This window comes from Amblyomma americanum, chromosome 3 (genome assembly GCF_052857255.1).
Source record: "Amblyomma americanum isolate KBUSLIRL-KWMA chromosome 3, ASM5285725v1, whole genome shotgun sequence".
Taxonomy (NCBI): Eukaryota; Metazoa; Arthropoda; class Arachnida; order Ixodida; family Ixodidae; genus Amblyomma; species Amblyomma americanum.
In genome coordinates this window covers 101,148,759-101,174,833 of record NC_135499.1, presented here as the reverse complement: position 1 = coordinate 101,174,833, position 26,075 = coordinate 101,148,759, and the positions used below count along the sequence as shown (strand labels likewise).

At 45.6% G+C, this 26,075-nt stretch overlaps 1 protein-coding gene across 2 annotated transcripts in view; it reads left to right on the top strand.

The window, feature by feature from the left end:
* kdn (citrate synthase) overlaps positions 1–26,075 on the top strand; it is a 37,402-nt gene that overhangs the window by 4,365 nt on the left and 6,962 nt on the right. Inside the window, exons 1-6 of one of the 2 annotated variants that reach the window (XM_077657605.1) lie at positions 3,115–3,294; positions 8,490–8,543; positions 9,967–10,074; positions 12,363–12,749; positions 15,333–15,532; positions 24,103–24,232. In XM_077657605.1, the coding sequence (XP_077513731.1) occupies positions 3,253–3,294; positions 8,490–8,543; positions 9,967–10,074; positions 12,363–12,749; positions 15,333–15,532; positions 24,103–24,232 (921 nt within the window). In that variant the 5' untranslated portion in view covers positions 3,115–3,252. Of the gene's footprint in view, positions 1–3,114; positions 3,295–8,489; positions 8,544–9,966; positions 10,075–12,362; positions 12,750–15,332; positions 15,533–24,102; positions 24,233–26,075 lie in introns of those variants that run through there. The other variant, XM_077657604.1, reaches the window with a different exon arrangement.

Sequence of the window (26,075 nt, the reverse complement as noted above, 5' to 3'; positions counted from 1 at the left end):
CTTGGAAATGTTTTTTCCTTTTTTGCTTCAAATAAGATTTTGCCATGTGTTTTTCCAATGGCTGCTTGGCATATAGGGGCACCAACAGCTGCAAGGGCAGTGCACGCATGCAAAGAGAGCCTAGCACCTGATTCTTGGGCTGGCATGAGCTCTCTTCACGCATATGTCCTCTCTGGCCTTGGTGTGATAAGGCGCTGGCATACCAGCTGGCCGATATTGAAGTTTGAGTTTTTGAATTCACGTAAACACCGGTTTCTTAAGTGTGTAGTAACTTCATCATGCACAACACGATGCAAAGAAAGTTTCTGAGCTACCTGTCGACAAAGTTTCAGCGGGACAGTGTAGCACTTTCTATGACATGACTTCATTCAAAGCAGGCCTGCCAGAGGGAAGCCTGCGCAATTATTCCAGCTAGTCTACTGCAGTTGAAATGCTTTCTCAAGGCTCTTTTTCTTGAAGCTAATCCTCAAAGCCTGCACGCACGCGCTCTGCATAGTTCTATGGGCCTTTTAGCATACAAGTTCAGTAGTCAGAATTGCTTGTTTGCTTTCAGAAAACAAATTGTTTGTTCCCCATTGTTTGCTACTAAATGGCTGCACCTTGGGGAGCCAGACTTCCTTTATGCCCAGCAAGCAGGACAGGTGTTAACATTGTCTTCTCAGGTAGATAACAAGAAGCAAAAGTGTGAAGCTGTTTGAGTCAGTTTTTATTCGTGATGTATTAGCATGCCACTTTTAGCTAAGGGAAGAAAATGGCTGAGGAAGTGAACAGTAGCAGTGAATGGTAGCAGCAAACGTCAGTGACAGAGCTTCTGGTGATGTCTACCTTGATGTGTGACACTGTGTAATGCCACTTTCCCATACAGTATTGCCATTCTGGGGGTTCCTTTTTTGACACTTTCGATGCAGTCTCACAAGTGCACTGGTGAACAGAGGCAGGCATAATGTTGGCTTATGCCTGCTTTGAAACATTGCTCTCTTCTGGAGCATATTTGCAGGCATCACATGAGGTCTGCGCAAATATTTATTGTCTATTCTTTTAGGAAGGGCTTGAAATGGCACTCAGGGCCATCTTAGCTCTGAAGGCTTGAGCAATCCTGTTTCTTTTTGTCTATACTGTAAATGGCTCACAGCTGTCGTTTATATTCTGAAAATCCCGTAAAGTTTCATACTTCCATCTACTTGTAATTTTTAAGAAAATGATACTACTGGCATGGTATCCTATACACAGTTAAGGTGTTCTCTACTGCTTGGGAATTAAAATTGGGTATGTTGCTGTTTTGTCTGGCCATGTTGTGACCGTCTTGTTCTGCGTGGTGTGTATGCCTTTAATGCTTTGAAGCGGTAATAAGCTGCTGTAACGGTTTTCCCGCAGTCTAAACAGTACTGTTGATGAACTAGGATACACAAAAAACCGGGACAGCAGCCATGCTGGCTGTAAAAGAAGCTCTTTGAAGGCCGTAGTAAACAAACAGCAGAGATGAATGAGCTTGGCTCTGTTTCCCGTCGGCAAAAGTGCGTCCAGATTGCTTCATTGGCATGTGGCTGTCCTGAAAATAGAACTGCGTCCATGGCTGCCCTGAACAAAGTGTGGCTGTGTTGAGTTAGTCATGCGAAAGCTTATGTGTCGGGCATTGGAAAAAGTCAGGTTCTGTAGCCTGATCTCTTTTGTGTTGGGAATAGTGCGTTTTTACTGGCTGCGGAGGCTCAGTGGTTAGGGCGCTCGGCTGCTGAGCCACAAATGCTCATTACTAGTCGGCCGCCAACTTCCTGCATCCCTGTTAATGTTAATGGGACTAACCTCTACCAGCCAGCGGGGATGTGTAGTAATGAATTACAAAATTTTCATTGGCACATTTTGAGCTGTGTTTTATCAAAGCACACCATCGCATTCTGCTTTTAAGCTTCTGGGTTCTTGTTTTTGTGAGCTCAGCTGAAAGTTATTCAGAATGCTATAATGTAAGCTTTGTAATCGTTGATAGGTGCGGTTTAGTTTTGACACTACTGAATCCTTAGTAGTTAGTAAAGTTAAGAAGAGGGTCTGAGATAGCACATTTAAGTGAAAACTATTTTATGCCCTGGACTGAACGATTATATTCTATTTATTGGCTGTGGTCTTTTGTGTATAAATCATGAAGGGGATTAGGGTGGCCAGTGTGTTGTGCCGTATCTTTAAGGGGTGGTTAATGCTAATCATCACATATAAACAATACGGAAAACTAAGCCAACGCTGTCATTAGGAACATTGGCCGGAGGTAGTGATGTTAAGCACACTGAGTTGAAAACAGAATATAGACAGGAAATTCATCTGTAGACACTAACGAGCTCGTAAGGCAGTTTGCCTACACTTTGTGTTCTTTGTGGCTATTGAGTAACTGCATGTGCTTTTGCTTGTGGGTTCAACACTTTACTAGCCATTTGCACACAAGCATATTGGTAATGATGAGTTAGATTTTAATAGCACATATGCCGTACTGGCGAGAGAATGCTTTAGCTATCTTGTCTTTTTGATCTGAGAGAGGCGAAGCTGAACGCCCAGTTTTATCAAGCATGCCCCTCCAGATAATCTGAGCACCAGTTCAGGAAATAGCGTGCATGCATCGTAAAACTTGTCTAAACCCAACAGTACTGGTGGACCGAGCCTGCATTTCTCGCGTACTAATAGACGTTCAAACCACTAGGCTCACTGCTGGGGTGTTTGTAAACAAGCTGTGCGAGGCCATCACTTGCAGTTGCTTCCACATTAAGTTTCCACACTGCCTCACTTGTGAGGACCGTGTAGCATTTGGCAGTTTCAGTTTTCACTCTACCGCAAGCTCTCAAGAAATTCCTCTTTCTGAGTGTGCATTTTTCTTCTATATTGGTTGCTCAAGATGCATGAGCACCTTAGCTGGAATGACAAGGGCATTTCTCATACCTCGTTGACAGTTGGAAAAGTTGGAAAAGAAGAAAGAGAAAAAGTTTGGCTTGTGTTCTAAAGTAGGCTGGAGAGGGGGGAAGCCTGCGCCGCTTCCTTGGCTCGGCTCCAGCTCAGGTCTCCTTCGTCCCACTGCTCTCGTCGCAAGCCGGGCTGTGCATATGCACAGCCGCACCGCAGTAACCTCCAGTTGTCTCTGTCGCTTGTATCGAGGCATCGCAGACGGGCATGCGCTGGCTAGTTGCTCTGTGCTACCGAAGGAGAGCAGATGTGCAAAACAGCTCTAGCACATCGCGGACATTGGCTTGGTGAGGGGAAGCGTGCGCCGCACAAAACATGACGCACCTTTCGGATGGTGTCTCTTTCTGCCCTCCTGAGGTCTGTGTGACGACGACCTGCTGTAGATAGACTGCCCCCTTTCTCCTTGCCCCCAACACTCTCCTCCTCTTCACCGCATGGCCTTGTGGGAAGGTCAGACACGAGGTGTTGGCTCTGTTTTGTGAGCTCCTCATATTTTATGGGTGTAGTCTCCTTGTCCGGTTTGCTTTTTTTCTTGCATGTTGGCATTGCGTGCTTGTTTATGTCAGTTTTAGTCGCAACTTTACCAGCGTCAGCATTGAGGCGTTGATGCCAGACGCAAGCTTTGCATTGCTTTGTTTGGTTCAGTGCTTCTTAAATGCATCAGTTGCAAAACTCCCTTCAAGGTCTGCCCCCCTACCAGCTGCAAGCACCTATTGGGAGTTAGGCAAGCATAAGCTGCCTTTGTAGAAAGCAAATGTCCTATCTTATAAAAACACCAATGTTAAGGCAGTGCCCAAGAGTTTTCAGGCAGTTAATTCATGTGCCCCCAGATGGCTGAACAATCTGTCTGCTTGTTTGGGTGTTTTTTTGAAAGACTGGGCAAGCTGCATGGGAAGTTTAGTAGCTGTTTTGTTTTGGCTTCTGGCTTTCTTAACTCATCTGACCACAGCAGTGAAGCATACTGAGGTGTTCACTGCTGCATTGAAGGAGCTTGCTGTACACAAGCATAGGTCTGCGCTCTTCGTGTGCTTTGTTGTTGTCAGAAATTTTGAATTTCGAAACTTCAAAGTTTTCATCATTATGCTTCATAATTTTTTCCTCTGCTGTTTAGCGTGAAGGATTGTAGTGCTGCCAGCTTTGTTGACTTAAGCTGTACCATTTGCTGCTAGGAGCAAGAAATGCTATGAGCTCTGGTTTCTGTAACTTTAACATGAATTCAAGCTGTTTAGTTAAATTATCTGTACCCTCTTCTTACCTGCATAAGGATCTCTGTTGGTTTAAGTTCTGTGCAATAAAATGCAATATTGGTGGTAGTTCCTGGGCCTTTTCAAAAGTTTGATCCTGGCCATGGCAACCACATTTTCAATTGTGGTGAAATGCAAAATGCGCCCATGTGCTGTGGGATGTCAGCGTTTGTTAACGAACCCCAGGTGATCTAAATTAATCCAGAGCCCTGCACTACAACATCCCTTGTTGCCATGTGTTGCTTTGGGATTTACAATTTACAAGAAAGTTAGAGAGTAACAAGGTTTCTGCTTGGTGCTTCGTGCACATTGTTATGGCTTCATTGGAACTTTGCACATCCCCTAGAGCTATGCACTTGTGTAATTAAATGATTGTAAAAATTTCAGAACATGCCAGAACATGTTCTTATACTGTGGTACAATGATCACTGTACCGATCAGAATAGTGCAGGAAAGTCTTTGATTTCTTAAGCAGGCAGTGCAGTTGAGGGACAGGTTTTAGTCTTGCATTTGTGCAGCATTAAATAAGTTTGGTTAACATGAAGAGTTTGGCCTGTGTGCATTGATGTGCTGGTACAAGAGCATAATTTCTTTTATTCATTCATGCTAATACTGCTCAAGGTGAGGTAGAAGTGTTGTGTTGGTTTTGGGGGGTACACAAAAGCTGACTATAGAACGCATTTTCATATGCAGATATTCTTGCATTGTGGCAGAGTAATGGTGGCGTTACTTGTAGTCCGTCAGTCTCTACGTTAAGCACGACAGTTTTCTCAGGAACATGAACGTTGCTGGCAGTAGTTTGCTAATTTTGGGAAAATGTTGCCTTTGGGGACAAAAGAGGAATTATTAATCAGAATGTTCAAATGCACTGATACAGATTGAGTAACTATAGTACTTTGTAGGATTTCTGAGGTTGCTTTTCATGTGGAGTTCTTATCAATTGTTCTGCTCGAAACTCCTGCTCATTAAGCTTGTCTCATTCTAGTCTCAGCAGTAATTTGAAACCTGATAGTGAAGTGGATTAAGTGACTAGGTCCGCTTGTTTTTTGCTTAAATAAAGTCTGTTGCGTGTCCTTGATATTCAAAGTGTCCCACAAGAAATGTCCTTGTGAAATGTCACGTGAAAATAAGTCAGGCTGTACAGAGAGTGGTAGCCACTCAGTAATAAAGAGCACTAGGTTGAACTATATGTGGATTTCCCAAGGTAGTCACTTTCAGCCCATTTATTTGATCATATTTTCTTTTTTAAGTATACAGGTAGAAAGTGTGAAGGTTTCATTTTTAGCCTTTCTATCCGTTTTCTCTTTAACACTTTTAAGGTGTTTTTTTTTTCGGAGAAAAGATGCCTCCCAAGTTCAGTCTTTTTATTTTTAGATCAATTGTTCTTAATCCTCCAAGTGACTAAATTTGGTACAAATATGAGAAAATTAGTGCAGGCTGTGTTTCAGTCTTAGGGATCACTTCTGTTGGACAACATGCACTGCACTGCCTTAACGAAACGACGACGCATAAAAGAATGTCTCGAAGTAAACAGCAGAAAAAGTGGAGAGCGATAACACCACGGGAGTGCTGGCAATAAACCAAGCGAAGAGCCAATCAAGATAAAAACAGTCTCTTTCACAAGAGAAAGCAATGTGTGTGGATTACCGGTAATCAAAACTGTGACTGCTGCAATGTAAACCATGCAAAGTGTTTCAACAAGGCATTTTTCTTTCACAAGATAGAAGCACAAACAAAATTGTTATTATACTCCCGTAAGATGCAAACTTTTGGACGCCCATTTGCTGCAGTACTTGTATGGCAGCATCCACGTGGGACACACCCATGCCACCGTGCATGTACGGCAGTGACCGTCAAAAGGCTGACACTTTTCAGGGCTACTCTTTAGTCGAATACCCGCTATTTGTGTGCAGTGGTTTGTGAGGAGGTTTCACATACTGGTGAGTGTTTTAAAGCGAAAGCATTACTAATTTCATTAGGAGAAAACCTAGTGGCATGTGTTAGTGTGTGCACTCACAAATGGTACGGACAATCCCATCCATGACAAGAAAAATAGTGATGTCATCGTAGGATGCATACAGCAAGCAGAGTACTGCCACTTCAGAAAATCATAAATATTTGTTCATTTATTTACCCCCAATGGCTACCCTCAATGTGGTGCCAGTTTTTGCAGACTGCATTGGTACCGAAATTATAAAAACTGTTCGTTGCACAGCGTTTCGGGTCGTGTCATATGATTTCTCATTGTAGATAGGTTACATGTGCTAGTCAAGTTCGAGGATAGCTTGCGACAGGGATTTCAACCGATCACATATGCACCTATAATTGTATGGCTTCCCAGACTCTCTACCTTTTCCCTGAAGGCATGGTTAAAGTGTCCACCATGATATGAGACAGTTACTATGCCATTTCCTTTCCTCAAAATCAATTTTAATATCAAAATTGTGATGCAAAGGTTGGTTGGTTAGGGTTAGTCGTACACCATTCGGGGCGGTGTCATATGATTTCTTGTTGCATATAGCATACACCTTTTAGTCAAGTTGGAGGCTAGCTTCCGACAGGTGTTTGAACCAAGTGTCCCAGTGTTAGTTTGTGGAATTGGTGTTGGGAGGCACATCTTCGTTTTATTTCTCAGTGCAAAACATGCGGACATACTAATTCTTTCGCCTTCAAAACACACAAGCAGTCTTTAGTGCCCTCTGGGTTTTTTGTTTTTACTGTGTGTCTAGCTCTGAGCTTGCAGGCCATCTACTTGTGCAGAGCTTTCTTGCACTTTATGGCCCTGCCACCGCTTGCTAATTGCTTCTGTGTCCTTTTTTTCCCCATATTGCTACAATTATCACCTTGGCAGTTTTGGTCGACGTACCTAAATGAGAAAGGTATTCGTGCATTTAAAGAAAAAACGTCCAGAAATGTCTGTTCTCTCTGTCCCTTTTTCTCATTGGTGGTTAAATTTTTTGGCTTCTGTTCATTTCCTCACTTCTCATGCAGCCCCCCCCCCCCCCCCCCCTACATAATACTCCGACTGGAGTCTGTGAACTTTCGAATGAATGAATAAATAAATAAGTAGATTTAATAAATGAATGCAATAAGTGAAATAGAGTAGCCTTGTATGAATGTGCACACCTGTCATTGGGAGACCAATGTTTTGTACAAGCACACATTTCTGTGCTCATAAATTGCTCCTGTATTCTTTAATTATTTAGGTGGCACCCGTGTGTCAAGGGGAAACAAATTTACATTTTCATTTGACTGAGGACTTTGATCTCTCACTTATTGTACTTGGCGTGAAAGGCAGCTTTTGCGAGGGTTAAGCTCAGTGTGGCTCCTTTTCCTAAGGCCTCTTTTCTGCCTATAAATGCCCTTCCTTGTTTTTACGCACTGGCACAAACCCTGCCTTGTGTTTTTAATGCAGCAGCATTAGAGTTGTGTTCATGGCGAAACCCCGCCAACGTCCGATGTCACGAAAATTCTCTGATTGGTCAAAGAAAGTCTCATGACTTTGTGACGTCATCACAACTTGCCTATTTGGTTGTGAGCAGCCTAATTTCTGGACAGCAACCTAGATAGAGAATTGATATCAAAAAGCAGAAAAGAATGTGAGATACGCAAATATCGGCACCATCACAGCGTAGCAGATGCCTGCAACTGCAGCTGCTAACAGTCCGAATATGGCGATTGGTGGACTGATAAGGAACTGGCACAAACATACACAAGTTGTTGCAACGGGGCTGTGTCAAATGTGAAATCTAATGCTATTGCATTCCACTCTTAAAGTGAGCTAAGTATCCCCATAGTTTTAATCAGTAGCACTGTGTTTTATGATGGATTGTGTTTTTACATTTTAATGGAAAAAACAGCTTCTGCATGTCAGCGTTACTTTGCGTTCATTGACTTCTGCAGAGGCAGGAATTCTGCTACAAAGTGCATCACTACTATAGTAAAAATGAAGGAGTTGTGGCACTACAACAGGCGGTAGGCCGCCACGGTGGCTCAGTGGTAATGGTTATGGTGCTCAGCTGCTGACCCGAGCACTCGGCTGCTGACCCGAACGACGCGGGTTCGGTCTTGGCTGCACTGGTTACAATTCGATGGAGGCGAAATGCTAGAGGCCCGTGTTCTGTGCAATGTCAGTGCACTTTAAAGAACCCCAGCTGGCAGAAATTTTCCGGAGGTCTCCATTGCGGTGTCCCTCATAGTGGGAGTCTCTTTGGGACTTTAAACCCCATAAGCCACATTACATGTGGTAACATTTCTTTGCTGTGTTTCTTTCATATACTAACCACTGCGTTTCTTTGTTCCTTTCAGAAATGCCTCCCAGCACTCTCAGTATTTTCCAGGAATATTTCTGCAGATTCTACAGTAAGTAGCAGTTTTCCAAGCATGTGCTTTCTGTGATTTTTGTTTCATCGAAAATGTGTATTTATACTTGCTGCATAGCAGAAGCGCTTCAGCTGACATAGTGGTCATAATAATTGAAAATTGAATGGAAGTAATGTCTGGTAAGGAATGAAAAGAACCATTTTAACACCGTACTTTAGATGTGATACAGTCTCGACAGAAAGTTGCAAAGTGAAGTCTTGCTAGTTCTTCAAATTTTCTCCTAGCAACAAGTTCTTTACTTTCTCCAGTTTTACAAAGATTTTGATTTGGTGAACCGATTTGTGGCTTTCCGAACATTGGGTTTCGCTTGGACATTGTGCTTTATAGGGAGGTCTCTTCCACCTGCGTAGGTTGTTATGACTTAGGGATACAGAGTTAAGCCTTGGTATAGCCAAATTAAAGGCTGCTGGATTTGTTATACTCATTGTTTATACCGTCCGACAAGCCTTATTCTACATTGTAGTTTTTTAGTAGTGTCTGTTTCTCTCTTGTGACAAGGTCTAACTGTTTGTTGTAAGCAGTAAGCTACAGTTAAAAGCAGCGAGAAGCATTTATCGTTTTGTCGTACCTTATAATCTCTTGTAAGGGCTGCACCCATATGGGCCAAACCCTCTGTTTATATGGACCAAAACACCATATGTCTTGGTTGGGGGCCATGAGGCACTACAGGGATGCTTACTCAAGACTGAAACCTATTTTGGGATGCTAATCTGTTTGTAGTGTAATGCAACTAGAGCATGACTCAAAGAATGAGATAGCTAGACTGCCTTGTTTGGAGCATTTCAACATACCGGTTCGGTGTTTTTAGTTAGCCACCATTTTCAGGGTAATGGTGGATAATGTTTTTAATACATGAGCCGAGTGGTGCCAAAGCGTTTGTATCAAGGATAGCTACTTTCACTTCCGCATTGTTGTAGACATCAAAGTGCTTGTAGTACATAATGCATTGTGGGCTGCATTGAAAAATTTGTATGCATTTTTATTTGTTGCTTAAATTGTGTCTAGCCGTGATTAAAGGGCCTTGTTTGCATATGAGTGTTTTATTCAAAGCGTGTTCACACTGTTTCAAGACAAGTCGGTCATTAGCAGCTTGTTAGGTTTAATGTGTTTCATTATATGAGGCTTTAATGAATATGCCCCATCATGCAAGTACCATTACAACGTGAGGCTTTCTGCACGAAGTGCCGACACTTTTTCTGTATGCCATGTATATTGGCTTGCTGCCTAGACGTTCTAATGGTCTTGTGTGGCAGGGTGTGTCAGCAGCACAGGCTGTAGTGGTGTTGAGTCACGGTGAGAGCTTTGATTCCGTAATGCTTCTGTCCCCTTTGTGGCTGATGTTATGGTGCTAGTGTATGTTCTCAGAAATCAAGTGGAGTGAATGCGTGTGTGTGTGGTGCAGGATCTGAAGGGCCTGATGGCCAACAAGATCAAGACGTTCCAGGGCCAAGTGAAGGAGTTCCGGCAGAAGTGCGGCAGCCAGGTGGTGGGCGAGGTCACCATTGACATGGTACGTGAAGTCATTTGCCTTGGCTGCTCACTGTAGTTCACCTGGGCTCATACAGGTTGGACCAGTGTACTGCCATCAATGTTGTGATCTAATTGGATCCTATGTTTATTGTATACTGCTTAAGGGCATTGTCATTGCACAAAGAAAGAAACAAGGGACAGAGCAAAGAATAGACACTTTGTAGGGTTGTGTCCTGTTTTTACATGCACGCACATGCACAGTTGACACGTCACTAAGCACCAGCAACCAACTGGTCCTTCTTTATGCTATGTTCTACGTTTACTTGGTTTTGGTGAACCTCCAATTTAGGTGAAAAAAAAGATTGATGTTCTACACATATATATCTGGCTTATCTTAATCTAATGAGCACAGTTTTAGTCTTTTTCTGGTAAAAAAGAAATCACAGCTAGACTTTTGAAATTAGGCATTTCTTGCGCCATTGAGGGCACTTGGCTGAGAACGCTGATGTCTAAACACGGTTCTGCATTGTTTGAGCTGTCTCACTTTATGCAGTGCAGCCGCCGCGGTGGCTGAGTGGTTATGGCGCTCGGCTGCTGGCCCGAAAGACACGGGTTCGATCCCAGCCGCGGCGGTCGAATTTCGATGGAGGCGAAATTCTAGAGGCCCGTGTACTGTGTGATGTCAGTGCACGTTAAAGAACCCCAGGTGGTCGAAAATTCCGGAACCCTTCACTTCGGCGTCTCTCATAGCCTGAGTCGCTTTGGGACGTTAAACCCCCATAAACCATCACTTTATGCAGTGCAAACGGATTTCTGCAAGTTTGCATGATCTGTATGGAGGTTTGCCTAAGGGAGTAGCAACAGAAATGTGCGTGGTTGTAGGAGCTATATAACATGCTTATTATACTCTCATCGATTGCTCCAACTAGATGTGAGTGTGTGAAAATAGCCAGTAACACATTTTTCTCTTGAAGTGGTTTTTCAAATTTTCACTTGCTGCTGCCGTCATTGCAATGCCATTTGTTGGTGGCACTGTGCCATAGTAGATGGTGCAGTCTGCTTGCATGGGCTGTGTTCATAACAGACTCAAAAACATTCATGCTTTTTCTGCCCACTTGACCTTCCTGCTGCTTCATGTGCATCGCAGCGATGTCACACACAGATCCTTGCTCCTAGAAAACAGAACTGAATGACTGCAGTCAAAATCTGTGATAATTCAAGGATTGCCGACGTATGTGTCTATTGGCCATCATTTTGTTTGTTGATATAGCATGCACTTATTAATTACAGAAACAAGGCCTCAGTATACAGTGTAACCTGTTTAGGGAATTTTCGATCCCCATGAAATACCTGGACTTTTCCATTATATAGCGTGCACTGGTAGCATATGTTGGCCAAGGCTGTTCATGGTTCCGTGAGCTAGTGGCACTGTTGGAAGCGACCCAAGGATGTCCTCTGAGTTTAACTGGCTGACAGTGCCACTGGAGAGCATGAAACTGGGCTAAAATGGCAGCCAGTCGGAGGAAACTGTTACTGGTGACAAGCTGCAGTCATGGCAGACTAGAGTGGCACTCTGAAAATGTTTGCTTCATCTAAACATGTAAAGTACCTTTGGCACTCTTGTGTGGGAATAATCCTGTGGATAGGGGGCTAAATGTTTGTCTAGATAGCGATCTCGTCTCAGCTTACAACTGTTTGCAGGGTCCCTACAGCTATGTAGGGAACTTGCTAGCGTTGCTAGTCTCACTGCAAGTAAGTGTGTTCAATTAACTGATGACAATGTTGCCCAGACAGGCCTAGGAGTGAGGTGTCACGAGAATATACCCTGGATTCATGTGGTTTCATGCATGTGGTCTGGGCAGAGTTGACTGATGCAGGCCTCACTCTGCAATGGGACCCCCTTGGACACCTCGGCCATTTACTCATCACGATGTGGCACCACTTGTTGCAAGCAATGGCTTCTTCATAGCATGAGCTTCTAGCGTGCCTTGAAAATCCTTGATAGAACACTGCCTTGCAATGAAAAACGAGAACAAAAATTTGTCCATTTCTCGTGACATGTTGCTAATGATGGGGTACCCTCTCCTTCCCTTTGCACATGCAGAGAATGGCAAGGAATGGCTGAGTATAAGAAAAGGGTGCAATAGAGTGCTTGATTTGCTGAAACTAGCTGATCCCTGTCTGGCACTAGAATCGAGGAAGCATAGGTACAGCTGTCACAATCACTCCTTTTGTGTGGGAGAAAGCTGGGCGCCGCTTCTTGTTCCCAGTGGGGATGTCGAAGTGTTGGCAGAGTGAAGAGGGCTAACTGTGCTGTTGTCTCTGCAGATCTACGGCGGCATGCGGGGCATCAAGGGCCTGGTCACGGAGACGTCCCACCTGGACCCGGAGGAGGGCATCGCCTTCCGCGACTACTCCATCCCGCAGATCCGCAAGCTGCTGCCCAAGGCCCCCGGCGGGGAGGAACCGTTGCCGGAGGGGCTCTTCTGGCTGCTGCTCACAGGGGACATCCCCACGCCCGAGCAAGTCAAGTGGGTGTCCAAGACGTGGGCCCAGAATGCTGACCTCCCCTCGCACGTGGTCACCATGCTCAACAACTTCCCCTCGCACGTGCACCCCATGTCCCAGCTGAGCTGTGCCATCACTGCCTGCAATACAGAGAGCAAGTTCGTTCAGGCCTACAACAAGGGGGTGCCCAAGGCCACCTACTGGGAGGTGCGTATACGAGCTGAGCTGAATGGGGTCGGTTGTTGTGTGCTCTTGAATACTGCTGAGTATTATCGTAATCTAGTGAGTGAGTATTGGCCAGTAGTGTAGTTGTACTTGGTCAGATACAGTTAAAGAATGACACCACAAGTGCTCCTCAAAGGAATCCCTGAAATACAGATGCCAACCGAAAAATCTCTCTAGTAGGGACTGCAAAAATGACTTAAATATTGGGCAGTCCAAAAAAAATCAGATGTCACCAAAAAAAAATCACTTTACTTCAACTTCAAAATGCCAGTATAGTGAAGGAAAAGGGTCAGGAGTTCTGTGCACATTCTAATACTTCGCATGACTCAAATCCTGAGGTGTATCGTGTACACGGACAGGCGACAACCACTTTCATGAGCTTAGCATTCGATGACTGTATGGTCGTTAGCTCATTGTAGACGAGCACTGGGGTTGGGACAAGGCGGTGAAAACGGCTGCAGCTTTCGTTCTGGTGTCCCGTTTTGCATGCAACACTGATCTGGTGCAGGGAAGCCACCTTAGGCAGTGTTTGTCTGCTGGGTGCTGGGGGTGTTTTGCAGGGAAGCAAACCTCATTGCCATTTGGCGCTCAGTTTCTAAAGGCCTCCAGAATCCATGCCAGCACCTTATAAACAGTGCTGAAACTTCACAAAAAGTGCCTCTCTGCACTCTATTAAGGTCTAAGACATCGTGCGAATTGAAATATTTCACAATTTATGCCCGATGAACCTAGCTTGGCCCTGACAGTGGAATGGCGCAACCAACTCAGAATGGCGCCATGCTGCAAGCGGTCGATGCCACCAGGCAACAAAAAATTGCCATTTGGTCTTGTGATTTGGGAGAACAGTAGCAGTGCACATTTAGCAAAATTTTGTTCCTTTGTTTACCACTTACAGGGCTTGCTCATGGTTGCCAACCGAAATGTGGGAATAGCCTGAATTGTGACCTTTAAAATGAAACCAAAATAGTGGCAGTGAAGAGCATTTTTCTCTAACTGCGGGCAATCAGTTCAAAGCAATGTGACCTCAAGTTAAACGGCCACACGAGGGGATTCACATTTTTCTAACGCTATAAAAGACGAATTATGTGGCATTTTTTAATGAAACTTTGTAGGTAACTGTGGAAAGCCATCAGGATTGCGAAAATGAAAGGATAAAAAAAATCTGATTTTTTTTTTACTGATTTTCGGTCGCAAAGAGCCGTGTGCCTCCTTAAAGGTCACTTGCATTGTGGTTCACAACTAAATTGGGACTGCTCTTGTGTGCATTAGTGGCGTAATTGTATATTACGAACTTTCAGCTCTTTCAACTTTTTTACAATTTTCTAGCTTGTCGCTCTAACAAGGGTTGACTGTATTCTGTTGAAGCTCACTATGAAGGGCACTGGCTCTTGGAGCAAATTGTGACAGCTAATGAACTCACAGGTTGGGGACGAACTCCAATCCGGAAAGCGAACATGCCGCTGCGGGAACTGCGCTGTGCCCGTAATAGAATGGTCCCGGAACGAGATCACGAAGATGGTGAAACGATAAGAACCGATAAACTGCCGAAGCAAGCGCTCCTTCGGCGTTGGCCTTCGTCATTAGGCCTAGCGACTAGAGCCAAAATCGGCATCGTGTCCGGCGATATGCACTTTGTGGTGGCTTGCGTATAATGAGAGGCATCTTGTCTGTCATTGAAACAGCAGTTTTTTATGGTTTTATGATAGGAAAGTCAGGGTTGCGGTGTGTTTTGCCACGGGTACGTTGACCTCGCTTTGAAATGTACCACCATTTCCTCCCGTGCTCGCCATCTCCATGAAACTGTACGCCTCCCACGCGCTTCGCTGCTTCCTCTTTCTATATTCAGGACGAAAGACTCGGCACAGATGAGTTCTGCAAACTCCGACTACTGTTCAGGTTCGTGCGGCTGAAGACGAATATTCAAGAAGAGTACGAATTCAAAACCATGTGGGCGCAATGTGCTGACTCGCACAGAATTTCAGCATCACAAGAGACTTCCTTTAAGCTTGAATTTCGTTTTGTTTGATCAAGTTTTCGATCTCCTGCAGTTTGAATTAATTAGGTTCCACTGTATACATTATGTGGCGGCTTGAGTATTGGCGGAGAGTGCTAACGAGGTTCGAAAAATCGAGCAGTCAGTTGTGGTGTGTCCGAAATTCCAGGTGCTCTTGTACATTGACTCTGTGGGCCATGTCGCGATGCCGTGAATAAGTCCGAATAATCAAACATGTTCGAAAAATCGGGAGTCCGAATTCTCGGTCGTCGACTGTATTTGAAGGAAGGAATGTGGTGTGGCTGTAGCATCACCCTCTGAACAAATGTGACAGCCTTAGCATGTGCAAACATTTTACACAGTTAAGCAACAGAACTCAGCCTGTATCGTTTTATGAGAGTTTGCGCTCCTGCAAGGACAGGCTACCTTACCTTTCAACTTGCTGCCAGCTAGTCGCTGACTAACCTAGATGTCACTGCTTCCAGGAGTGTCGGATTACCCTTCTTTTGCCTACTTGGAGCGTGCGACCTTTTCCTCGCGCCCATCATTTTCTTGCTCATCTCCCACCGCAGCACACATTCGATGACACCATGGCGCTGCTTGCCAAGCTGCCCCCCATAGCGGCCACCATTTACCGCAACCTGTTCCGGGACGGCAGCAGCATTGGGGCCATTGACGTGTCCAAGGACTGGTCGGCCAACTTCACTGCCATGCTGGGATACGACGACCCCAGCTTCACTGAGCTCATGCGCCTCTACCTCACCATCCACAGGTTTGTGCATCCTCCCCACATATGACCGTGTGTATAACCTCATAAATTCTGTGCCAGGCGGAGACAGTGAGAGTAGCAGGGAATGGCAAATGAAAGGCCAAATGACGGATGTAAACACTCAAAACTGACTTCGAAAACTTAGCGGTGAGTGTTTGGGTTACCGGAATGGCCAGAATTTCTGAACAGTCAGTTCTGATTGCCCCATATATGCACTGTTGCGTACCAGATGTACTCTACCTCTGACGACTGACCAAAACATGTCATGAGATTGTGGTGGAAACAAAAAAATTTTGCTTCGTTGTAGGAATCGAGCTGTGTAATATTGAAGGATTTATAATTTTTTTTTTGACATCGAGAAGTGCATAAAGAAAGCTGTACAAACATCCTTTAGTTAAACCTTGCCATTATAGACACTCCACCATGTGCCCACATCTGAGTAAAATATTACAGTAGAACTCCTCTATAGTAAAGTCGCTCAGACCAGCAAAAACCTTTGCTATAAAGAGCTGCAGTTGGTGCAGTCCCAGACAACATCTATGTCAAGTCTTTGACATTGGATGCTCGCCAATTTGGGCGATATGTGTCTCACACTGGTTAATTTGAATGGGCCTCCCAAAAAATGGTTACATTCAGGTATGGCCGGTATGCCAAGCGATCAAAATAGCCCTTCTCAAGCCGAAATTGCATGCTGCAGAATCATGCGTGCAACGGGAGGCATGACGAAAAATGGACGGCCCCGTCTTCAGGAATAGTCCAACTGTTTAGTTTTGCTTTTCTGAGCTTCGCGCTAGCCTGCTGCCAGCCAGCCGACAGAGCCCAGCCATGCAGTTTTGGACGATGATTGGCATCGCTGCGGGATTCTCTTGCTCCACTTGCGTTGTTCCATTCTAGTGCACCAAAACAGCGTGCACGCCATGTGCTGTTCACTGTTTGTTCGGTGAAGCGTTCTCACATGTGACGCAGCCATTTGTGAGGGGACTCTACCGCGACTGCATCACACCATGATGGATGCCGCCATGGTCCTTATCAGTTTGGTGCTTTCTGCTTCGATGCTCCTCAGAGTGTGCACAAAGTAAAGAATTGGTAGAAATATGAAGAATAGTCACCGTTACGCTGTTCTCGCGTCAAAACAGGTTAACATTGCACAGACTTCCATCAGATAAATTCAGAGATGCAAGCAGTTCTTGTCAATTTTTTCAAGGCCATTCAATAACTTGCATCATTATCATCATCAGTGTGATTACGCTCACTGTGGAGAAAAGGTCTCTCTCATGTCTCTCAAATTAACCCTGTCCTTTGCCAGCTGCACCCACCGTATGCCTGCAAACTTCTTAATCTCATCCGCCCACCTAACTTTCTGCTGCCCCCTGCTACGCTCGCCTTCTCTTGGAATCCACTCCGCCGACTAGGATGTCATTAACCCGCGTTTGTTCTCTCACAAAATCTACCCGCCTCCAGTCTCTTGACGTTACACTTATCATTTTTCGTTCCATGGCTCGCTGTGTTGTTCTTAACTTACCGTATTTACACGATTGTAAGCCGACCCTTTTTTTGAAATTTAAAATTCCGATGTGGGGGTGGGGGGCTCGGGTCGACTTACAATCGTAACGAAACCTTGAACTGCCAATAAAAGCAAGAAAAACAATCTATCAGGGACGCTACTGCGATGTTAGAAGTTTTTGTTTGCTCTACGGCTCCAAGCGTAGCATTCAGGTATTCCGTGGGCTTTTTGGCCAGGATTTTTCATTTTTTATTTTTACTGCGCACACCGTTATCCACCGCGATGGTTCAGTGCTACTGAACAGGATACCCGGGTTAGAACCTGACCACGGCGGCAGCGTTTCGACGGAAACGAAACGCAAAGGCACCCGTGTGCTGTGCGATGTCAGTACAGCAGGTTAAAGATCCCCAGGTGGTCGAAATTATTCAGGAGCCCTTCACTACGGCACCTCGTTTTTCCTTTCTTCTTTCACTCCCTCCTTTATCTCTTCCCTTACAACTAGGTTTCCGCCGATATTTGAGACAAATACTGCGCCACTTCCTTTCCCCCAAAACCAATTTCATTTCATTTCACTCGCGGGAAGGGCCGCTGTCCCGCTGTTCCAATCGCGGAGTCTGCGCCAGTGCCCGGGAGTGTCGCTAGCTGATGGATGAGCCGCTATTTCAGTTGGTTGCGCAATACGTAACAGCGGCGCTTCTGGGGAATGCCGATGTTTGCTGGAAGAGCCGACGCCCCGACACCGATCACTCTTTGTTTGGTGGTGCTTGGAGTTGGTGCTTTTGACTCGACTGCTGGCCGCGTGCTTCGCCATGAGCTCTCCAGGTTCGAAAAGCATTCGGCGCTCATTCACTGCAGCGTTCAAGAGGGAGGCCATCATTTACGCCGAAGAAACCAACAACTGTGCGGCGGGCCGCAAGTTCGACGTTTCTGAACGGTTGGTGCGGGAGTGGCGGAAGCAGCGAGACAAAATTTTAGATTGCGACTCCAAGCGAAAAGGTTTCCGCGGGCCGAAGTCGGGACGCTTTCTGGAGCTGGAGGTCAAGCTTGCAGCGTATGTCACCAAAATACCTGGTCGGTCCCTTCCAGTGAAATGCGAAATGATCACTCAACAAGGCCGGGTCTTTGCTGCGGAAGCTGGAATACTCCGAACAGGCTTCAAAGCCAGCAGGGCTTGGGCTTCGAAATTTATGAAGAGGGCTGGCTTCTCTCTTCGTCGGCGTACTAGTGTATGCCAGAAGCTGCCTGCTGCTTACGAGAAGAAAGTTGTCGCCTTCCATAGGCACTACCTCAAGCTCCGCGACTCGCGGCGATACCTGCTCGGCCAAATCGGCAATGTGGACCAGACTCCCGTCTACTTCGACATGACGAGCAACACTACAGTGAGCGTGAGTGGAGCTCGCGAGGTCAAGCTTCTCACGACAGGAAGCGAGAAACTTCGGTTCACTGTTATGCTATCATGCTTGGCAGATGGCACAAAGCTCCGACCGTACATCGTCTTCAAAAGAAAAACTATGCCAAAGGAAATGTTCCCGAAAGGTGTAATTGTGTGAGTGAACGAAAAAGGCTTTATGGCGGACGACTTAATTATTGATTGGTACCGTCGGGTGTGGCTTTTGAGGCCAGTGGCGTCCCTCAAAAATCGCAATCCGAACCTCCTCGTGCTGGACTCATTTCGCGGCCACCTTACTGCGAAAGTGAAGGCAGAGCTCTGAAAAGAAGATACAGATATGCTGGTGATTCCCGGCGGTCTGACGGGGCAGCTGCAGCCGTTAGACGTTGGCATTAACAAGCCATTCAAGGACTTGCTCCGGTGTGAGTACGAGTGGCTGGCGGCAGAAGGGTGGGAACTTACGCCAACGGGGCGCATGAAGAGAGCCTCAATGCCAGCTTGTGTGCGGGTGGGTGATTTCCGCTTGGGCGGCCGTTCCACGCGATGTCGTGGTGCGATCATTTAGGAAGTGCGGGCTTTCCATGGAGGATGATGTGCTGCGGGATCGCAGCGGCGACGACGATGACAGCAGTACCACTGAAGATGACTCAAGTGAGGATGAATAGCCCATCTATGCAATAAATTTTCGTTTTTGAAGCGCTCCGCCGGTGTTTTTTTTTTTCGGACATGCGATTGGGGGGGTCGACTTACATTCGCGTCAACTTTTTTTTCTTCGGACATGCGATTTGGGGGGGTCGACTTACATTCGAGTCGACTTACAATCGTGTAAATACGGTAAGCTGAACTCTTTTCGTTAGCCTCCACGTTTCTGCCCCGTAGGTGAGTACCGGTAAGATACAGCTGTTGTATACTTTTCTTTTGAGGGATACTGGTAAACTGCCTTTCATGAGAACGTGCCTTATGTGCTCCACTCATTCTTATTCTTCTAGTTATTTCCCTCTTATGATCCGGATCAGTGGTCAGTACCTGCCTCCTTCCTTTACCATTCCTTTTCCATTTCTAGCTCTCGCTACCAAGTGTGAACTGCTGTTCCGTTGGGAGATTGTTGAACTTTATTTTGGTTTTCTGCGTGTTAATTTTAATACATACCGTTCTGCTCTGCCTGTATATCTCCTGAGTGACCCAGCAAGGCAATGTTAGCAGCGAATTGCAGGTTATTTAGGTACAGTTGAGCCCGCTTATAACGAACATGAGCGTCATGCGGTGTCCATTCGTTATATCCCGAAGTTCGTAGTAAGTGGACCACATCTTTGAAGACAGTTACTTGCCAAAACACAAAATTTTTTCTTTGCGAAAAAGCGCAGATCCGATGAGGGAGGTTTTCAGTTTATTTAAAGCAGAAGCGTGCTATCGTCGAGGCCCTTGGCATAGACAAGTTTTCTGAGGCTCTGTATGTAGCTCATTGCTACAGGCGTGCTTATGGGTGCTGGCTCCGAAGTTTCATCCTCATCTGATTCCTCTGCGTCCCGCACTTCAGAAACGATGCCCTCGTCCGTGCACAGTTCCACGGTATTGGCGTTGTCATCGACAGCACTAAAATCATTCCAACCAATGTCATGACCCCCCTGTTGGAGTCGATGACACGCTGCCACAAATCGCTGCCGGACTGGTCATCTTCCGAAGCATCAGGCTTGGCATCGGACACTGTGTCGACGAAGCCGGCCTTGCGGAAGCAGTTGCACTCGCCAGTGGCCGTCACCTCTGCCCAGGCCGTTTTCATCATCTCTACCGCTGAATACAATGGAAATGAGCACGGTGTTCCCGTCCGCCATCCTGAATTACAACCAGGGCCCGCGATTTGAACGAAGCCATCGAAACGTCCGCACCGCAACAGGAGTGACAAAAGCGCGCTATGGGGTAGACGTGCAACGTGCACAGGCGGCAATCAAGCCAGTCAAGCTAAATACAGACGCACAGCACCAGCGGAGAGACCAATGAGGGCCGTCTGTGAGCGGCACTGCAGCCACCTCTTGGCTCCCACGGAAGACGTGCTTCACAGAGCGTGGCCTCCGCGATTGGCACCGGCGGCGGTGCGGTTGATCGCAGAGGCCACGCACGGATTTGCAAGAGAGTAAGGAGAGGAGAGCGGAGTTGCGATTAGGGGCGGGAGGGCGATGTTGGAAGCCGCGTCGACGGGGAAAGGGTAGCTTGCTCGAGAGGGGCGCGAAACGGGGCGGGCAGTTGGCCTGCGATGAGTCTCGGGGAAAACAGGCTGCCTGCCGGGCGCACAAAGGGGTCAGAGGCAGGTTATCTCGCATCGCGGCGCCGGGTTTACGCCGTCCGTTCGCTGTAACCGATCAGCAGGGCTTTATGACGTTCTTTATACGTGGGATTTTGTGCCATTGAAACAATGTATATTTTGACGGTCGCGCAGGTCTCGTTCATTATAAGCGAAAGTTGATCTTAAGTTGGGCCGTTATATGTGGGATCGACTGTATTCTCCATGAACTCTTATCCCCAACTGTTCCCAATTCAGGCCTCGGAATACCTCCTGTAAATAGGTGGTGAATAGCATTGGTCTTGCATTGCGGGTAATTTGAACATTTTTTTCCGTTCCCTTGAAGTTTGGATTAGCGAGTTTATGCTGTATCGGTGTCTTCACTATATGACATGTTGGCGGTGGCATGGCTCTCAGGATAGCTGCTGTGTGATTTTTTGGCTGCTTACTAAACAACAGTGTTGTTTTAGGAAAGAAGCATCTTCCTTCCGGCTGTAGTCATCCCATTATGTGTTAATGATTTATTTTCAGCTGTCATATTTTATGGTATGTTTTTGATTTTATCAGTCTTGTGGAAGTACCGTATTTACACATACGCATTTACACATGTAACGCATTTATGCATTTACACATGTAACACTCTCCTCCCCCTCCTTCCCCTCTGTGCTTGCCGGCATGTCTTTGCGTCTATTTGCTTTTGACTGCTGAATGCTGCCACCATTTGCTCATTTTTCTTTCCGGTTCCTCAGTGCCCATTTACTGCCTTCTCTTTCTCAGCTGCCCATGCCACCTTCTTTCCACGTTCATGCCAGTTTTTCTTTCTTCTTTTTCATGGGTGCCGTGTGCTTTGCCTCATGGCTTCAAGGCCTAAGAAAAGTTGGCTTCCTTTTGCAGCTCGCAATCCTGGGGGCTAAGCCATCTCAGAGAGCACCGTATTGTCTTTGGTATCCATTCCCCTCCGACTGTTGGGCTTGGAATTATGCTGTTGCGTGTCTCGTCGCTCTGAGATGTCACAAACTACGTGCATGCTGCGATGTCATTATTCTGCAAGAAGTATGTCACCATGGCCAAGCACTCCTTATTTTAACTTTTTATTTGTTAAAAATGTCGTTATTGTAAAGAAGAAAAGAAAAATGTCCATTCATGCGTGGAAGGGGAAACAGGACCACTGTTTCACTTTACTGTACCCGTGTTTTTACTGTATGCAAGCTTTCTAGCCGGGTTCTACATGTTGGGTAGCCCGTGGTGTTTTTTTTTTTTTTCGGAACTGTTCATCATATTTCATTATAGCTTACGCTGTTTCTCCAGTGCACCCTTTGATGAAATGCAACACTTCCTTCTCATGGTCAGTGAAGTGCTTTGAGCCTTTGTTACTGGATGGCGCTGCAGTGCCTTGCATTTCATGATTGAAGCAGTAAGCAAAGTCCACTACATATGTCGCTGACGAGTCTTGAGTCACTGCCATTACAGCTTAGGTGTGGAAACTCAAAAGGACATTCCGCTCTACTAAAGCTTACTAATTTGTGCGGCCGCATTTCGATGGAAAGACCTGTGTACTGTACGATGTCAGTGCACATTAAACCCCAGGTGGTCAAAATTATCCGTAGCCCTCCACTACGATGTCCCTCATAATAGCCTGAGTCACTTTGGGATGTTAACACTGCTGAACACAGAATTTTAATAAGGACCCAATTTTTTCTCCACAACTGAAAGCTTGCTGTCTAAGGTACTAGATTCCACAACAGTTTTGTTGGAAGCGCTACAGGAAATTTTTACCAATAATTTTTAAATCTTTTCATGTGCCCGTTTCTATGTATCTCGATACTGGAAACCATGATCAGCAACTGCAATAGCGATTGTGCGACGGCAAAAGTTTTGTACCAAAATTTCATGTAAATCTCAACTGCCACGCAGTAATCAGACAGTTTTAGTGTAGAGTGGCATTTCTTCTAATTTCCACAGCCAAAGCTCTTATGGCACAAAGTTGTACTCCTCAACAATGAAAGTTAATTGGACCGGGGTTGCCATCCCGTCTAAGAAATGCAAAACACTGTCTAGTGATAAATCTAGTGACAAAATCTAAAAGCATATGGTCGACGAGGCGAAGTGAGCATTGCCTTTCAATGAAGGGCGCACTGGGGAGAGTATAAACAATAACAAAACATGGCTAACACTCCTGAAAGAAAAAAACACTGAATTAAAACAAGTGATATTTTGCCAACATGTGGTCAGATGATGGGCTACACACTGATAGTAGCATGTTTCACCGCAAGATGGCTTTTTATGCAGTTTTCAGTGCCAAATTAAGATTTTAATTACTTGTTTCTTTGATACTGCAGTGCTGAATTCTTACAATATGAGTCAGTCTTTTCATTTCTGCCATAATCTCATGACACGTTTTGGACAGTGGTCGGTCCCTTTAAATCCCATAAACGCGTCTGCTGGATGGGACTGCGTTTTAGTTTTCAGTTCTTTACTTCTGCTGGCATTCATTTGCTATCATGCTCACTGATCACGGCTTCCAGCGACTGGACACTTAAAAATGGGTGCATCCACCTATTGAAAAATTCTTGATTAAAATGTTCCGCAACATTTCCCACAAAATTGATGTGGAATGGAGCACCTTGTACACCAAGTTTTCCTGTTTCAGCGGAAAAAAATTTGGCCCTTTAGATTCAGATGCCTGTCCCTTTCCTTTGATATAGGTACAGTGACGGTCAGTCAACATTGCATGTTTGGTGCGTGCAGATTGGCAGCTGATGGTCTTGATAAGTAATATTGCGAAGCATTAGACTCTGCTAAACCTTTGTATTATAAAGCAATGTCTAGATTAACTCTGTTCGTTTTTTTTTCTTTTTGGAGCAGTTTTAGGTTCTTATTTTCGCCTATTCATTTGTTAGCAGCATACGTCAGAAAGAGTACACATGGGCCAACCACTTTCGTTAGTCGTGCCCCCCACCCCAGTTTTCAATCTTTTTAGCCTCGGGGAGTGCTTTTCAAGAGGTACTCCGGAACCCTGCGTATGTCGAGTTCCAAGGCAGAACTACCTGATGCATGCATGGCCCGCCAAAAATGCCCCAATTCAGTTAATTATTACTGACTGTAGAGTGAAATATAGTCTGCTGTAAGCAATTACAATAAAGATAGTTTTAAAAAGTGTTCGTTCAGGCATGAATAGCATTAGGGGTTCAGGGAACTTGAAAAGTACTCCAGCAACCCAAGGGCTCTGCAAAACCCAGTTCGAGAACCCTTTTCTAGAGTCTTGTGAACTACTAGTGCGGATGGGTGTGGTGACCTCAATGCTATTTGAAGAAGAGTGCAGGTGAACCGAACGTGCCGAATGTTGTGAACCAATCATTGATGTTCTGCCCTTCCCCTCTCTCTCATCTCCCTGCCTGCAGTGACCACGAGGGTGGCAATGTGAGCGCCCACACCACCCACCTGGTGGGCAGTGCCCTGTCCGACCCGTACCTCTCTCTGGCTGCCGGCATGAACGGCCTGGCGGGACCTCTGCACGGCCTGGCCAACCAGGTGGGTCTTCTGCTGCTTGTGTTAGTGCTTTGCAGCACAGAATTTAAAGGCATCCTGAGGAGAGCTAGAAGTTTTATTCTTTGTAAAATTTGATTCTTTGGCTTTCTGCGGCCTGGTTGATGTTTGTTCCTCAACAAAAGACTCGTTTGTTGTTGAGGAAATTGGACTTAAAACTGGAACGGTTTGTTTGCGTGCCACTCAAGTTTATCTTTTGAGGTGGATTAAAAAGGACTCCCCGATAACTTTTCCGGAGTGAATGCTGGTGTAGGCTAGTCTCAGAGATCTGCATCGAAAAAATAACTGTTAGGATGGCGTTGCAGATTGCTTGTGGAAACCGCCGGTGCCGGCAGTGCCTGTACGTACTGCTTGTTTGGGCTTTTTCTAGCTAACAGAGAGAGCTTCATTGTTAGTGAAAGTAAGTCGTTTCTCAGCCTTAGAATGGGGCAGTCAATTGACATAGCGGCCATTCTTCCCGTTTCAGCTCTGCGTCCTCATTTGAGTCACTTTCGTGAGTTGTGGAGCGTTGTTTCAGTGAGAGGTCACTAACGGGAAATTAACGATGAGATCAACACCGGTCCGAACAGCAGAAAGGTGCATACTGGCCAGGGGTCCATGAGCATGGGTGGTGAATGCACACGCCTTGTACCATACCAATTGTAACGCGGGATTTTTTTACCGAAAATAAAAGTGAAAAGTCACCTCTTACGTTATAATAAATATTAAGAGGAAGCAAAAGCACACTATGCTGTACTTGCTCTTATACAGTAGACTCCCTTTAAGATGAACTTAAAAGGACCATAAAATTTTTGTCTTACTAGAAGTTCGTCTTAACAGAAGTGCCCCCAAAGAAAGATATGTACGCATACTATGCATGTCCAAATATGTGTTGCATGAAAACAGTGAATAAAATGACTTCGTTTGAGAGGATAATTGCTAATGGAACATATAACATGGCGCTATGCATGAAGTGAGCATAACATTGAAGGCATAAAACAGTCACATTGTACTACATGAAAAGAGCATTTTTGTAATGTTCCTGACTTTACTTTCGTGCTTCTTCTGTGGTGTAGTTATTAACTTTAGGAGCAGGTGCACCATGTGCCTTTCCGTTCGCTGCGGCCAGTGCCCGTGCAGCGCCGATATCTGGTATTCTCTGTGTCGGTTAAAAATTTGGCTCCCACACTAAGTCAAAAAGCAGTTCTACTCCGCGCCTACACGCCGTTTTAGTCTGCTGGTGGCGCAATTCTGAGATCTGGCATCTCAGCGCTGCACACAGGCAGGAGTGAAGGTGCCCTGCCTCTTCCACATAGGCAAGAAAGCTTCTCAACAAGGCAGCTTCTCCGCACAGTGGCGCAAAGTTGCGTGGAAGCTGTCCTGTCGGGGTGCGTTTTCTTGCGTAGAAAATTTTATATACTTTTCTCTTTGCCCAACAGTGCCGTTGTGTCAGGTCGCCAGGGTTCATGGTTGATGTGAAAGTTAGTCTTACGACGATTTTTTTTTACATTGAATTCTCTGGGGAACCAACCAGATGGTCTCAATTGTTTATCTTATTTGAGAATCCGTCCTAACCGAGTTCGTCTTAAAGGGACTATGCAATAAATTAATTGAGATAATGTAAAGCAGACGAGATATAGGCATTTCATCACTTGTCACCCCAACGCAAGGAATTTTAAGCTAGCATCAATAACAACGAAGACATAGACTATTTAAAATTACGCTCCTCCTCTCCCCCCTCAACTCGTACACACAGGGCACCAGACAAAAATAAAGAAAACAGCTCTGGGACAGGGCCCCGCCTTTGAATACGTCATCAGATGACGTTCGCTTTGCAACTTCCGGTTGT